The 14,459-nt window shown below is 40.1% G+C and overlaps 1 protein-coding gene across 1 annotated transcript; it reads left to right on the top strand.

The window, feature by feature from the left end:
* The first annotated feature begins 4,314 nt into the window (after window positions 1–4,314).
* On the top strand, window positions 4,315–14,182 carry rd3 (retinal degeneration 3, GUCY2D regulator). Its single transcript, XM_005921559.3, has 3 exons — window positions 4,315–7,755; window positions 9,348–9,661; window positions 13,146–14,182. The coding sequence occupies exons 2-3, from the start codon at window positions 9,372–9,374 to the stop codon at window positions 13,510–13,512; spliced, it is 657 nt and encodes a 218-aa protein (XP_005921621.1). The 5' UTR covers window positions 4,315–7,755; window positions 9,348–9,371; the 3' UTR covers window positions 13,513–14,182.
* The last annotated feature ends 277 nt before the right edge of the window (window positions 14,183–14,459 follow it).

Genomic DNA, 14,459 nt, shown 5'->3' with positions numbered 1-14,459 from the left:
ACACCTTAGATGGCTATAAACAGACATAAAACTTCTCATTTCTATAACACCTTCCAAACAAGGTAATAACTTCAAGCCTTCAAGGTGTCTGAGGGCTGGTTATTGACTCCGATCATCTGTTACCAAGTAGACTAAAATGCAGTTAGAAGCTAAATGAGTTAAGGCCTCAGGCCTGGCATATTTCTAGATTATATGTGTATTGTAAGCATGTATTGCAGTTATCTTTCTATGCTCTAGTCTTTAACACAATACATTGTGAAGACTCGCGCTTCACAAAGCTTAAGACCCTCTGTAGATTTAAGCAACAACTCTGAATGAGCACAAATAATATGCAATGTGTATGACCTACTTCTGGCCGTACCTGTAATAAAAGTTAACATAATGGAAGGATCCTTAAATGAACATCTTCAATAAACAACTTTAATGCAATATCAATCCTTTGAGAAATATTATTGAATGGAATAATGCTGTAAAGAATGTTATTAATGCAATTGTAATGAAGCAGGTTATATGGCAGCAATAAAAGAATTTCTGTATCTCCACATTTCCCTCTTTTGACATTCCAAAAAGGAATGTCACCACACCTTGTGTTGTATCACTCCCTGCCCCACTCTATGGGTTCTAAGTTCACAATAACCAAAAAGATTCAGCATGTACGTTCATTCATTCAGCATAAAGTCATGAATATTTGCAATGATGCAGGTCCTGCGTTGTTGAGAGCTGAAATCCAACATAAATGGAAATGGAAACTTCTAGACGATGCCTTCTTTCTTCCTTTTTAAGTATTTTTTTTTTTCAAACTGTTGTTTAACCTGGAGAATAAAATATCAATTTTAAATTCTTTGTCCAAGAAAGACATCAGTTCAGTCAGAAGTGACAAAAATACACACAAATATACAAAATAAATCAAGACTGAGATTCAAAAGCTTCCAGCTTATAGCACTTCATTGGTTGATTAAGTTAAGTTGCATTTTTATCAGCTTGACACAATCTGGTCATTTTCTTCTGGTCTCTGACAGACAGAAGAAGGTACAAACTGGTTTTTACTCCTCTGATTTAAGGGTGTGTTTTAGGGTAGAATTCTTGGGACGACAGCTTCCCATACTTTTCTGACAGATGCAGGTCAGTAAGTAAGATGGCCTTATTAGTACGAATATGATTATATGAAGTCTTTAGAAGGACAAAGTAGACCGACAGAGGTGAGAAGGGCTTTAAAATTCACAAATGATGAACCAAAGATGTGTATGACATGTTTGTGAGCACTGTGGATGCTACAGGTGGATTTTGTCATCTGTGGACAGAGCCAGGGTTACTGTCTCAAACATATATTTAACTATTCCTTTTAATAGTCGAAAATGTCTTTAAAAGGTTTTATCCACTAAACCTTTGCTGAAGTTAGAGTTTGGGGGCATTTTCACACCAGTAAATAAAAGTCAGGGCTCAAGGTCAGATTATGACACCAGAGTTTAGATTGTCACTTGGGAGATAATACAAGACTGTGGCGAGATCAAACCGTTTTGGGAAATCACAAGCTGGATATTTATCACGGAACAGAGAAAATATCTGAAAAAAAAAGACAAAAAGTCAGTGTCAGAGGAACGGACCTCTGACGTCAGTGCCAGTGTTTTGTGCTCGGCTCATCATGTGACTCTTACTCAGTTGACTTCAGTGTGGAGCGCACAAAGCCCGACGCGTGTGGAAAAGAGGCTGACAATGAAACAAAGCTCACGTTCAGCACCGTGTCTGACCATGACACTTCACTTTAATGCGCAACGAGCTCTGAAGGTTAGTGTGACATTTCTGCACACGTCCCTCCGTTAACAGATAACAAGTCCTCCTCGCCCCTTTCATTTGTGTTGATAGTTCAGGAATGCGTTCATGCATGTGGAATAATGTTTGTTCAGCAGGTGAGGCTGCCTGTTGTTTGTTTGGTCCAACTTTTCAGGCTTTTCATCTCAAGAATGTCAAGCAGGAGTTCTCAAAACAAAACAGCTTGCTCCATCTGCTCCCGTTTCTCTCCACCCAAAACCTGTGGTGACTATTTTACAAGCAAACCCCACGTTCTTGCAGAGATAAAGATATAAACGAGCTTATGCGGGGTGTATATGAAGCCTCTAGGCAGCTAACGTGGTCAGCTTCTTCCCCCTTGTGGTGGGTTTGGGTATTGCAAAAGCATGAGGCTCTAAGAGGAACTTAATCATCTGGTTTCATTGTGATTATAAGTAGACTGCTAAAATGCTTCAGTATAAAATCACTTTAGATGCAGGCCACTTTAGCACAAAGGAAGTTCAAAGCATTACAAAGTATTTAAATGCAGATTTTAACATGGATAAAACTGAGTGAGAACTTGAGTGGATTTATGCAAATCCCAGTATATACATGAAAATGACCAGAGTGCGACCAGCTGCCTCACTGGAGCATGATGTCCTTCTCAGTATTGTTTTCCAGGCTTCCTGCAATCAATCCCCTGCTTGAGTCACTCTGACTCACTGTCTACATTTGCCGTGTCCTGTTCACCTCACGGAGCTTAAGAGGTTTATTTATCACGGTCAGCTGTAGAATGAAACCACCTTGTTCACTCTTAGTAATCAAAGCAAATTTACTAGAACAGCAAAAATAGATTTTTGATGCTTGATGCCGAGCTGTTTGCCACCTGTTGAAATAATAACACAACAGAGCATGAACAGGAAATTTACAAGGAACAGTTTAGGCCTGAAAAATGATCTGTGTAAAAACGGGAAACACCAAGAAAAGGCTTTTTGGTTTGTCTGTTTTTTAGGATGGATGAAGGGGTTAGCATCGTTAGGTCCCGGATTTGAATCTGAGTGAAGTTTACATATTTTCCCCATGTCTGTGCGGGTTCAAACTGGACTTCCTCCCACAGTTCAAAAGCATGTCGGTTAAGTTAGCTGTTGATTCCAAATAGACTATGAGTGTGAATGGTTGTGTTTCTTGGCCCTGAAATGGACTGGCAACCTGTCAAGGGTATAACCTACTTCTGGCCCTATGACAGCTAAAATAAAGACTAACAAACAACCCTCAGCATTTGATGTTTTTCACTGTTTTTTCACTGTTTCACTTTACCAAAGAGCTTCCTTATATTATTGTGACCAGTAGCAGCACAGTAAACAAGAGTAGCCCACATATTTAGGCCACATATTTAAAACAACAACAATATTATTTGTGTAGCACTTTAAAAAAAAAACACTCAGTTACAAAGTGCTTCACAGTTTAGATAAAACAACACATTAAAATAAGCCTGCAAAGCTCTCATTAGGACCTCATAGCTACCAGCACAGTACCAGTCTTCATGCTAAAATAAGCATGATGAATGAATTGTGCAAAATGTGGAATGATTTCTTTTTAAATGCACATCCTGACTGGTTTTGATGGAATCTTTCTGATCATTTAGTGCAAAACATGCTCGGGCAGTCACGGAAACCCATTCAAGAGCCTATTTTCCCAGAAAAACACCACGCTGTCCCACTGCAGCAATTTTCACCCGCCTGGTAATTGTTTGCGACTAGGTGCAAATGCAGACAGTGTGAGTCTAACCAGTTTGCTACCCAGAAGTGAGATGCGTCAGATCACACATCAAATCTGCCAAACCATCCAAATGAACTCCGTGCCGGTGACGCACTGTCCGAGCCCTGCCGCCGCTCACTCTGAGTTTAACATGGGGCGGATGGAGGGAATCACTTTAGAGGATTAAAACTGTCATCTGGTTGGATTACAGCGAGAGCTTACCTGCCCATCTGTCACCTTCAAACTGTGGCAGAGAGACTACCTTTGGATAGTGGAGGCCTCAATCCAGCCAGACAGACTGAAACCATGACACAATTGTGTTGGATGTTTGGAAGTATTCAGTGCCTTCATCCTGTGTTATATTACATCTTCTATTTGCAAAGAAGTGCCCGAAAACTCAGTGCATGTGCAGCTTTTGATTGAAAACCCACCTTAGATTCATGTTTTAATAAAAACTCAAGGGAAATTAGGCAGTATAGAGACTTTGACTGATCAATATCACTTAATCATGAGCTGTAGGTGACACAGGATCTTTAGGTTGTAGTTTACTATTATTAAACAGATTAGACTCATGTACAAAAAGAAAATGGTCAGAGTGCCCACTTGACTTAAGAGCTACATTAAAAACACTTTTAGGTAATTGGAAACTCTTAATTGCTCATAGTTGTGAATGTGAGTGCGAATAGCTGTCTGTGTCTATGTGTTAACCCTGCGACAGACTGGCGACCTGTCCAGGGTGTACCCTGCCTCTTGCCCCAAGACAGCTGGGATAGGCTCCAGCTTCCCCGCGACCCTGAAAAGGATAACCCGCAGAGAATGGATGGATGGAATAAGGGGGTAACAAGTCAGGTTTGTTACCCCTTTACCTCCAAGCCCTGAAAGGTACAGTGTGCTAACAATGTAAGGTGGGAAAATATTGGTTGTTTTTCTGTGAAATGACTGTGTACTTAAAATTACTTACATTATAATTTGTCCACTTCTTCTGCACAATACCCAGAATTTAGGCATTACTTAAAGTTATGCGATACTTACATTTACTTACAATTACAATTAAGTATGAAGAACGTTTTCCACTACGTTTGCACTACTTAAAATTACTTATGCAGTATTTGAAATTATGTACAGAATAATTTACATCTCCTTTCCTGTCACATACTTTAAGTTATACAATATTTCAAATTAATCAGGCACTATTTAAAATGAGGTACACATTATAATTACTTAAAGATTAATAAATTTTTCTTGCAGATTAATAGTTTTTGTTTCCTGTAATAATCTGATCTATTACCCCTATTTCTAGTGCACCTACCTTTAAGTATTTGCAGATAAATATAATTGCATTGTAATTTCAAATATAATACCCTGATATTCAATTTAATTACAGGAGAATTAAGTGACAGGCTGTATTATAAAGTGTTACCGACAATTATTGTTCATCATTCCAGTAAAGGAGCCGTATACTTTCTAAAAGTGTAGAGTCTATGCACTTTAACCATAGTTTTGCTTGGTGTAATAATCTGTCCTGTTTAAAAAAATCACTTTGTAACTTATTTACAGAAAAATACTTCCTCTTCATTTTACAGCGCCTTCGTAAAAACGCTACAGAAACACAAGGAAGTGCTGCAGCATGTCATACGTCTTTCATATGATGTGTGTGCTGACTGCAGACAGACTTGAATTATGTGAACTCTTGTTCTCCTTGTTCGCACTGTCTTTATCTCTCTTCCAGGAAACAGGTGAGTGGAGCTGACCTGGTTAGAGATGCACCACACCCGATCAGGCAGGGCTGAGGAGACTGTGGCTGAGTTCCAATCCAGACAATGCACCCTCCCCCTACACACTTTCACTCTATCTGCACGGAGGATAAACATCTTCAGCTGCCTGGGCGACTGAAAAAGCTCTTTGTGTTTTATATTCATACTCTTAACGCAGTGACTGCATACTTATTCACATGACAGATTTACTTTCTTAATTTAACACTGTGTCATTATATAGATTGTTACATACTTTTGGGGCACATTGTGGCATGCATATAAGAAAGAACAGTTTCATGAGTTTTGAGCCTTCTTTCTGAGCTCAGCTCATGTTAAAATGCTCAGTTTTCTACAAAAAAACAAAAACAGTTTCTGAAATCTCCTGGTGAAATTGTACTAAGTCTTATTATTGGATGACTGGTGGATGCCGATACAGGTGGCTGTAGCTACTAGCTCTCTGCTTTGCTTCACTTCTGCTAACTGGAGTAACTGGGTTGTGCTTTTGATTCCTTTTGGACTATTCATAATGCCTTTATCTTACAAATAATACCGTTTTCTATGCCATATTGTTTGCCATATAATTATACTGACTGAGTGTGTGTAAAATTCTAGGATTTTATTTGGATCTTGCTCATTAGCAGGCCTCTGGGACTGTGTAATGCACCCATATGGTCTTTGGGTGCAGCTTGCTAAACCATCTCATCTTTATCTTTAAGCCTCATGGCATGATGGGAAATGCTATCCCTTGATATGATATTAGCTTAAGCTGTGATTTATTGTTAACAGTCTCTCTATAATCTGTGTTCTGCCTGAAGCCTGTTCAAAGGGAGTTCTTCCTCCCCACCATTGCCAAGTGTTGCCCACAGGATTCTTATGAATACATTTTGAGTTTTCATGGCTGGCATCACTACAGCAGCTGTATAGTGGTTAGCACTACCAACTCGAGGGCCCTTTCTGTGTGCAGCCTGTACGTTATCCTTGTGCCTGCATGTTTCCTCCAGATGCTCTCGTGTCCTCCCATAGTTCAAAGACATCCATGCTGGGCTAACTGATGATTCTGGATATGAAATAGATAAAGTGTATACAATGACTGGTAAGTAAATGGGGAATGTTAACTACATAATCTTTGGATTTTTTAATTCTTGACTTCCTCAATAGTTCCTCAACATGATTACAATTTTTTTTTACATTTAGCCAGGCACTTAGGACACAACACTTTCTAAATTCAAGCCCCTGTTTCTGTTGTAATAGCAAGAAATTGTGGATGTAGTAATGCATGTATTCACAGTGAGTATTGTTTACGCCAACTTACTGTCATGTCACTGTGAAAAAAGAGTACTTTTCAGACCTGCTTGAATTGTTTGCTGCAATATTTTTATGAACCATAAATATTGTGACGCATTTAGAGCTTTTATTTTATTTCTTTTTATATTGGTGTCACCATGTTATCATTAGAAGATGCAGGAGTGAATATAAATGTTTCTCTTGTTTTACTTAGTGAGCATTCTCAGTAATGGATTCTTCTGCAGTGACTAAACAGAGGTCGCGGTTCATCCAGCATTTTATTTAGCGGTGTATCGCTAAAGAGGAGGATGGTTTTGTGCTGTAATGGAAGGGTGATGAGGATTTTAAGGTTGGAGTGAGAATGCACAGAAGGAAACTGTCAGAGGTTAGCTGCTGTTGCTGTTGCTGTTGCTGCTGCTGCTGCTACTCACACCTACACACAGAATAAGCCAACAAACCTTGATTTCCTCCTACACAACAACTGCACATTAAGTCTGGACTCTATCCTGTGCATCACACACACTGACAAACATTTCCTCCTGTAATTAGCACATTTCCTCCCCTCCAAAAATTCAGGACCATCCACTGTAACCCAGTGACTCCCATTATCTGCGGGAAGTTAATTTGTTCATTTACACAGGATGACCTCCCGCATGTGTTGTCCGTGCACCGCCGAGCTCCCACGCCACTAACACTGTCCTCCGAACAACATTCTTTGATTTGTCTTCCTCTTTCCTTCTCGCTGCTCAACCCACTCTGTCCTGTTTATCTGCCTCTTCATCGCTCTCAGGCTCCCTTTTCAGCTGATGGAGCTTATTGTGGACAAATAGGCTTACAAGTGTCTCTATGGCAACGGCGGATCGTAAAGAGCTACATAAGCACTTCATCAGGGGCCATGATCCAACGGCTCCCATTGGAGATGGTGCCCCCAACCTCCTGCAACAAGTAAAGGCAGGCCAGAGAGGCTCCTGGGAGGAGGAGGGGAGAGCGAGAGGTGGCGATAATGCTGAGAGAGGATGGAAGAGGAGGCGAGAGAAAAACCATTTCTCCTCTCTCTTCTCTCTGCGTTTCATTCAGCCAGTCTCTTCGACATCCACCCAGCTCTTCTGCTTCCTGAGGACTTTTACTGTCCGGCTCTACGGTGATTTTATATCTTGTGGAGACCAAAGAAAACTTCAGAAACAAGGAAGAGGTAAGGCATTCTTTGAAGCAACAAGCTGGTTCAAAATAAAGGCTGAAAAAACTGACTTCAAGAAGGCATGTATTTTTTTTTCTGGTATTCACGCCACTTATAAATAAGAAATCACTCAGATTTGGAGTCCTGAAAGAGAGCAGCAGACCAGTCTCCAATTCAGGGCTGAAAGGAGTGGTCAGTTTAAATGGTTGCTATTGACAGAGAAATTAATTGACAATGGCTGGAAATCCAGTGATCTTTTAGGTCATTTATTAACAAATATTACAAAAACAGCTTGAGATTAAAGGTCTTTCAATGCTTGGTTATTTTGTGGTTTTAGTTTATGTCATTTCTCTGTAAAAGACTCACCTATTTTAATTTTTTTATTTTCTGACTTTACTTCCTAGCAAGTTTAATATTTTGGACATCTGATTAAAAAGAAGATGCAATCAGATTGTTTTGTTTTCAAATTACTTGATAGATTGAAAAATGCAGCCTTTATCCTTCCTGATGTAAAACATACTGATGCAGTGACTCTTTTACTTGCTCCATTTTTAGGGGTTAAAGTGCTGGCCACTTGGGGTCGAGGTAGGGCTGTAATCTCACTCCATCGCTCTGTTGTGAAACCTTTTCTCAGCGCATGTTTTATTGTAGCCACAGCACCTGGAGGCGCATTTACAACTGATGTGGCCCAGAAGATACCTCCAGCATGTAAATAGATTAACCTACCATAAAAACACTGTGGTCAAGCATTAAAGGGGCTGGTCATGCTGAAAACAACATCTATACTAGAAAAACCACTAAAAATGGGACTTAGATTTGTAAGCTTTAAAGCTGTGAATCATTTAGAAAAAAAAGGTGCCAAAGTCCCATCATGTAAAATCAATGCTTTAAAATCCTGAATAATGACTCACGACACATGAATCAGTGGCCTGCACAGCTGTGCTTTTTAATACAAGCTAACAAAAGGCCCACTATTGATGGGCTTGAATAGAGATCCTTTGGAGCGGATATGACACCTGCAGAACAAAGAGCCGACGCAGCATGGTGGATGTTGTCTTTTTGAAAAATATGCAGATATCGAACACACTTCAGAGGATGCTTTGTTTTACAAAATGAATGTTCATTAAAACTCGTTGCAGGTCAACCCTGTGCTGTTTTTTATGTTTTATTGGTACCATTTTCAAACATCCACAGATTCTAATTAAACATTTCAAGCGTGTCTCTTTCACATTATTTATTTATTTATCACTCGATTGAGAATAAGAATGTTATTTCCATCTGCTATAATTCAAGTTTGGCAGTGTGGCTCTGGGACAGCAGAAGCGAAAATGCTCACAGAGCAGAGCAGGCAACAGAGGCGGGTTGCAAAGTGGCTTGCAGATGTCCAGGAACTGGCAGGTTAATGCAGATTAAATAGCGCAACCTGTATTGCCAATTGGATGCATAAAAGAGCGTCAGCTGAGTCGTCAGCTGATGTGGGCTCAGTTCAGCTGATCTGGGATTAGGCTGATTTTGACTTTGTTGCCTGTTTGAATGAATGCTCTGTTCTCACAGACACAGCCTTTCAGAAATAAACTTGAAGTCTGGTTGTCATTTCCCCTCATCAGTGAACAGTGAAGGAGGACGCGGCCATGGCCTCCTGGTTCAGCTGGAACGAACCGTATTACCGGTCTCCCCGCCGGGACCCGGCCGACGTGGTCACCGACACCCTGATGCTCGAGTTCAGCTGGCAGCTGAAGGAGTCTGAGAAGCAGCAGAGAGAGAGGGAGAACGAGTACCGACGCACAAAGACTGGGGTCGACTACAGCTGGCTAGCCAGCACGCCCCGGTCCACCTACAACATCAGTACAGGCGAGAGGCTTGGCCTGGAGGACCTCTGTGCCAAGGTGCCCCCATCCTGTTGTGGGCTGGTCATACTCAAGTAAGGTGATAGTGAGTAGGCGTGAGATGAAAATCACTATAGCAGTTTAGCAGTATACCATATTGTTTCCTTGTCGCCAAAAATCTACTTTAATTTTATTAAATGTGAAGACAGTTTGACTTCAGAGCTACTATCTCATGACTACTTATGAAATGAATGAGGATAGCTACAAGTTAGCATCTATTCTCTAAGAAGAAGAAGAAGAAGAAAAAAAGAACTCAGAGATTAAATTTATTGACACATTATTTAACACTGGATAATCATGACAGCACAATCACATACATTCACACAGTGCAATGAATAAATAAAGCTATTTAGCTAGCAAGCATGCTAACCTTAGCTTTATTTATTAGAAAAAGATTTGTGCTTCGAGTTGAAAGATAAGATCACCAATGTTGTAAGAATGTATTTAAATATATAATTGTATTTATTTTTTGTAACAATACCCATAACCAACACAGCAATGCTAACAAGCCAATGTGGTACAAAGTTTACTGTTATTTTGGTTTTGTGTGTTAGCACAGCGGTCTTCAACCTTTTTTGCACCACGGACCAGTTTATGTCCGACAATATTTTCACGGACTGGCCTGTAAGGTGCTGCGGATAAGTAACAAAAAAAGAACATTCATTCATAACAGACGGGGGGGGGACAGCAACGATAAAAACCGATAAAACCCTAAAAAACATAAATCTCGACTCTCTGCCGGTACCAAACGACTCACATGGCCCAGGGGTTGGGGACTGCTGTGTTAGCATGCTTCCTAAGTACTAGAGGCTAAGTTGGATCTGGCCATTTTTTTTTTAAAAATTTTCCCGCTCAGGTATTTATAGACACACCCACTGGACACTTCATTACTTCCACTTGTTCAACTGCTTGTTAATGCAAATAACTAATCAGCAAATATCGTGGCAGCAACTCATGCATTTAGAAAGGTAGACATGTTCAAGACAACCTGCTGAAGTTCAAATTGAGCATCAGAGTGGAGCTATTTAAACTGGATAGACAAAATATCCAGTGAACGGCAGTTCAGAGGAGAATGATTGGACTTCAAGCTGATGGTTATGCAACCATGCGCAACCATGCTGAATACACCTTGTTATTCATCACGCTAAACCTTGAAGCAGGTGGGCTACAGCAGCAGAAGACCACATTGAGCGCCACTCCTGTCCTGATTTCTGGTACATTATTCAGATAGTAGGGTCAGAAAGCATAGTTTCATCTTTCCTTGTATCAGTGTTTAAACTCCTGGTGGTGTAATGCATGAAGCTTATTTTTTGGCACAGTTTAGACCCTTTAGTACCAACTGAGTATCATTTAAAATCCACACTGACCTGAGTATTGTCGCTGACTGTGTTGATTCCTTTTAAGACAACAAAATCTTTTGCGACAGTTTGAGACTACATTGCATCAACTAGGCACGAGGCACTCTGGTGGTCTTCAAAAACTTATAACAGGAATGGCTACTGGTCTGTGTCTGTAACCAACTATAACCCCTCCCTAATTCTGTTTGTGTTAACACTTTTACGAGACACACTTAAGCGTCTTCTTTGGCACAGACCAGGGGAAGGTTTTGTGAGGCAAACTGATAAGATGGCCAGCTTCTCCGTCATTTGACGCGTGACTTTAATGCTCTGGTGCATTCAAAGCCATTTAATCTCCGACAGAGACTTCCTGAACTCATCTTAGCGTCTGTTCGTAGAAAGCTGCAGAGGCTCCAGGTGCCTTGTTAGAGTTTAACAGCGTTAATGTGAGTAAGAGGTGAGGTGCTAAATGGTAAGTGGAAGTCACCAACACAGCAGGGACCAAGATTACCATGTTTTTACAATCTCAGTTTGCCTCATGTTGGCAAAGCACTCAGCTGTCTTACTATAAAGTGTATTTAACAAAGTAAAATTGCATTTATTCATCCATTTTTGTCCAGTTCAAGGTAGAAGGGAGACTGGGGCCTGTTCCAGCTGCCACAGGGCAACTGGGAGATCCCCCTGCCCCAAAATAAGTGTTGTTTTTTTTTTTTTAAACAAGCAGTTTTAGGTTAGATATTCTGTCTGGTGAGTCTGATTTCTGTGGAATTGTTAAAAGTGTCATCTTTATTTATATTAAACTTACTCAATTTCATACATAAAATGAAACTGATTGACTCTATTGGTAAAGTTGGTTAATTTTTAATCTGTTTTACAACCGAAAAGAAAAGTTTTGTGCCAGCCAAACACATTAATAACACGTTTTTGAACATCTTACCTTAGATAATACATTTAACTAGTATTTATTATAATCGAGTGAGATTACTAGGGTTGAGAAGTCAGCCCAGGATCATGACATATGAAGCCCTAAGGATGGATTTCCGTTTCTTTTAAAATTTCTTGCCAAACTAAATTGTATCCTTAATAGGAATATTTTACTGTATTTCTAAAATTATATTTTTGGAATCATAAAAGCAACATCAGAGATGCTAAATCTGAGCTAGCATGAGTTGATCAAAAGGCCAATTATGAGTCAGTTTGAAGTACTTACTGAGCAACTGGTTCCCAGGTTTTCTATTTAAAGGTTTGTTAGGGCCTCAGGCACTTGTTGGCAGAGGAGGAACATTTGCCATCACGTGGATACTCATCTGTTACAGGCAGGTTAAGATGGCTCTGAGCATTACATGTCATGGGACGTGTGAAAGATTTCATTTATCGAACGTACCGACAAAAGAAACACAGAATTTGCTAGAAAATGATGATGCTCATTAACTGACTGCAGTTCCAGCGTTAGTTCTGACAAGCATCCTTTTATCAGATCATTTGACCATAGTCGCTTTCACACGTGCACTTTACTTAAAAAAGAAAAGAAAGAAAAAAGCAAAGCATATATATAGACAGTCCTGCTTTGAGGATCTCAAGTGATTCACAGCTAGAAGAGCAAGCAGGTGTTATAATGTGAGCACGTTTGTATTAAAAGGCATCTGCTGTCACTCCACTGGACTCATTAAGGACACAAGACAAAGAACCTAGGTTCCACCATTTGTTATCTCACAATGCTCAGATTTCATCTAATAAATCTGCTTGTTAGATAGTTGTGCGGGAAAATCCCAGCAGATTAGCAGTTTCTGAGATACTTAGACCAATCTGTCTTGTAGCAAATCTCCTTTCTTTTGCCCCTTTTGATGTTCAGTTTGAGCTTCAGCAGGTCGTCTCTATGAAGTCTCCATTCCTAAATGCACCGAGCTGCTTCCGTGCGATTAGCTGATTTGATGTTTTTGTTTACAAGCATCTGAACCTAACAAGTATATAGAGGTGGGAAATGTGACTCTAAATGATTCAAACTTGTTGTATGAGTTAGTTAGAAGCTAATTGCTAATAATGTTCATATTTTTTAAATGAAAAACATTTTTAATGGCGTCTTTTTGTAGAAAGGGTGCACAAAACAACCAAAAGAAAAAAAGCCAATTACATAACCATCGCACTGACAACCACACAATCACTGTTTCATTTCTTTGCACAGGTTCAGGGAGGCCATGCAGGCCAATGAGCCCGAAGTGCATGAAGTTTCTGGTCTGTTTCGCTCTGTCCTCATGGAGGCTCTGGATCACCTGAAGGAGGAGCAGGAGGCGGAGCGACTTGCTCGCCAGTGGAACAACAAACGTGCCATGAGCGTTTCCCTCATGAACTTTAGATCGCGGATCAAGATCAACCCGTTTGGAAGCACAGTGGGCCTGACCACTGCTGCAGCTGAAGGGGCGGGTCTAAGCGACCTCAAAACCGTGTCAGAGGACGTGGAGAGAGGGATGGACAAGGACGAGAAGATGCAGAGAGTGTGGAGCATGCCTGACTTTAGATACAAAGGAACCGGCAGCAGTAAGATTGTTTGATGCGGGAGTTCACGGGACAGAGATGGTGATGATGATGATAATGACGTTTCAGTAGGACTAATGCTTTGTAGCAGTGTCCACTTTTGCACCAGGAGAGAGGATGAGTCCATCTGTCCGCCTGGTTTTACAGTACAGTACCAATCAGCATTTGACCCTGCTTTACTCTCTTATCTGAAGTGTCTTTTTTCTAGTTTATCATATTTTAAATATTTTTCCGTACTTGAAAGAATTTTCCTGAGATTATCACTACTTGAAGTGATGCCTCTTTCATTTTGCAGAGATTTGGCATCTAAGCACTGAGGGCTTTTTAATGTAGCCTAATAGGGAAATTAATCTAATTTAAACTGCTGTTTATTGGGAGGAGAAACTTGGTGCTAGGTCAGACTACACAGGCAGGGCTGGGCTATAAATTTTGTTCATACAGTTTTTGTATAGAAGGAAAACAGTCTTAAAACAAATGACTTAATCCAATGAGAAGGTGAGTCACACGTTCCCTCCTGAACTGCACAGAAGGACCCAGGAACATAATTCATCATCCAAGGTCGGTGAACTGAAAGCTCTCTTCCTGTGCTCTTTATTTGCAAGAGGATGTTGGAGGGGAGGGGTTGGGGGAAGAGGAATTAATCATCAAAGGCTGTCAGATCAAAGTAAAAGCTTTGACGCACTTTAATTGCTGTTTCTGCTCCATTTGTCACCCACCATTATTCAGCAATACATAAAAGGTTTCATCCATCATCCATAAACATCTTGACATTATCTCCATACAAGAGGAACTGACAGTGTCTGTGTTTTTATATGTCAATACAATAAAAATAACTGATTTTGAAACATTGTTCATGAGAGAATAAATGTTTATGAATAAGACTTACTATAATAATTCAACAATACAGAGTCGATTCGCATTTTTAACATAATATACATGTTAAAAACTTATTTCAACACACAAT

Source organism: Haplochromis burtoni, unplaced genomic scaffold (assembly GCF_018398535.1).
Source record: "Haplochromis burtoni strain Fernald_Lab_line unplaced genomic scaffold, NCSU_Asbu1 Contig_47, whole genome shotgun sequence".
Classification (NCBI taxonomy): Eukaryota; Metazoa; Chordata; class Actinopteri; order Cichliformes; family Cichlidae; genus Haplochromis; species Haplochromis burtoni.
The sequence above is the reverse complement of the archived record's forward strand: the minus strand, read 5'-3'. Positions and strand labels throughout refer to the sequence as shown.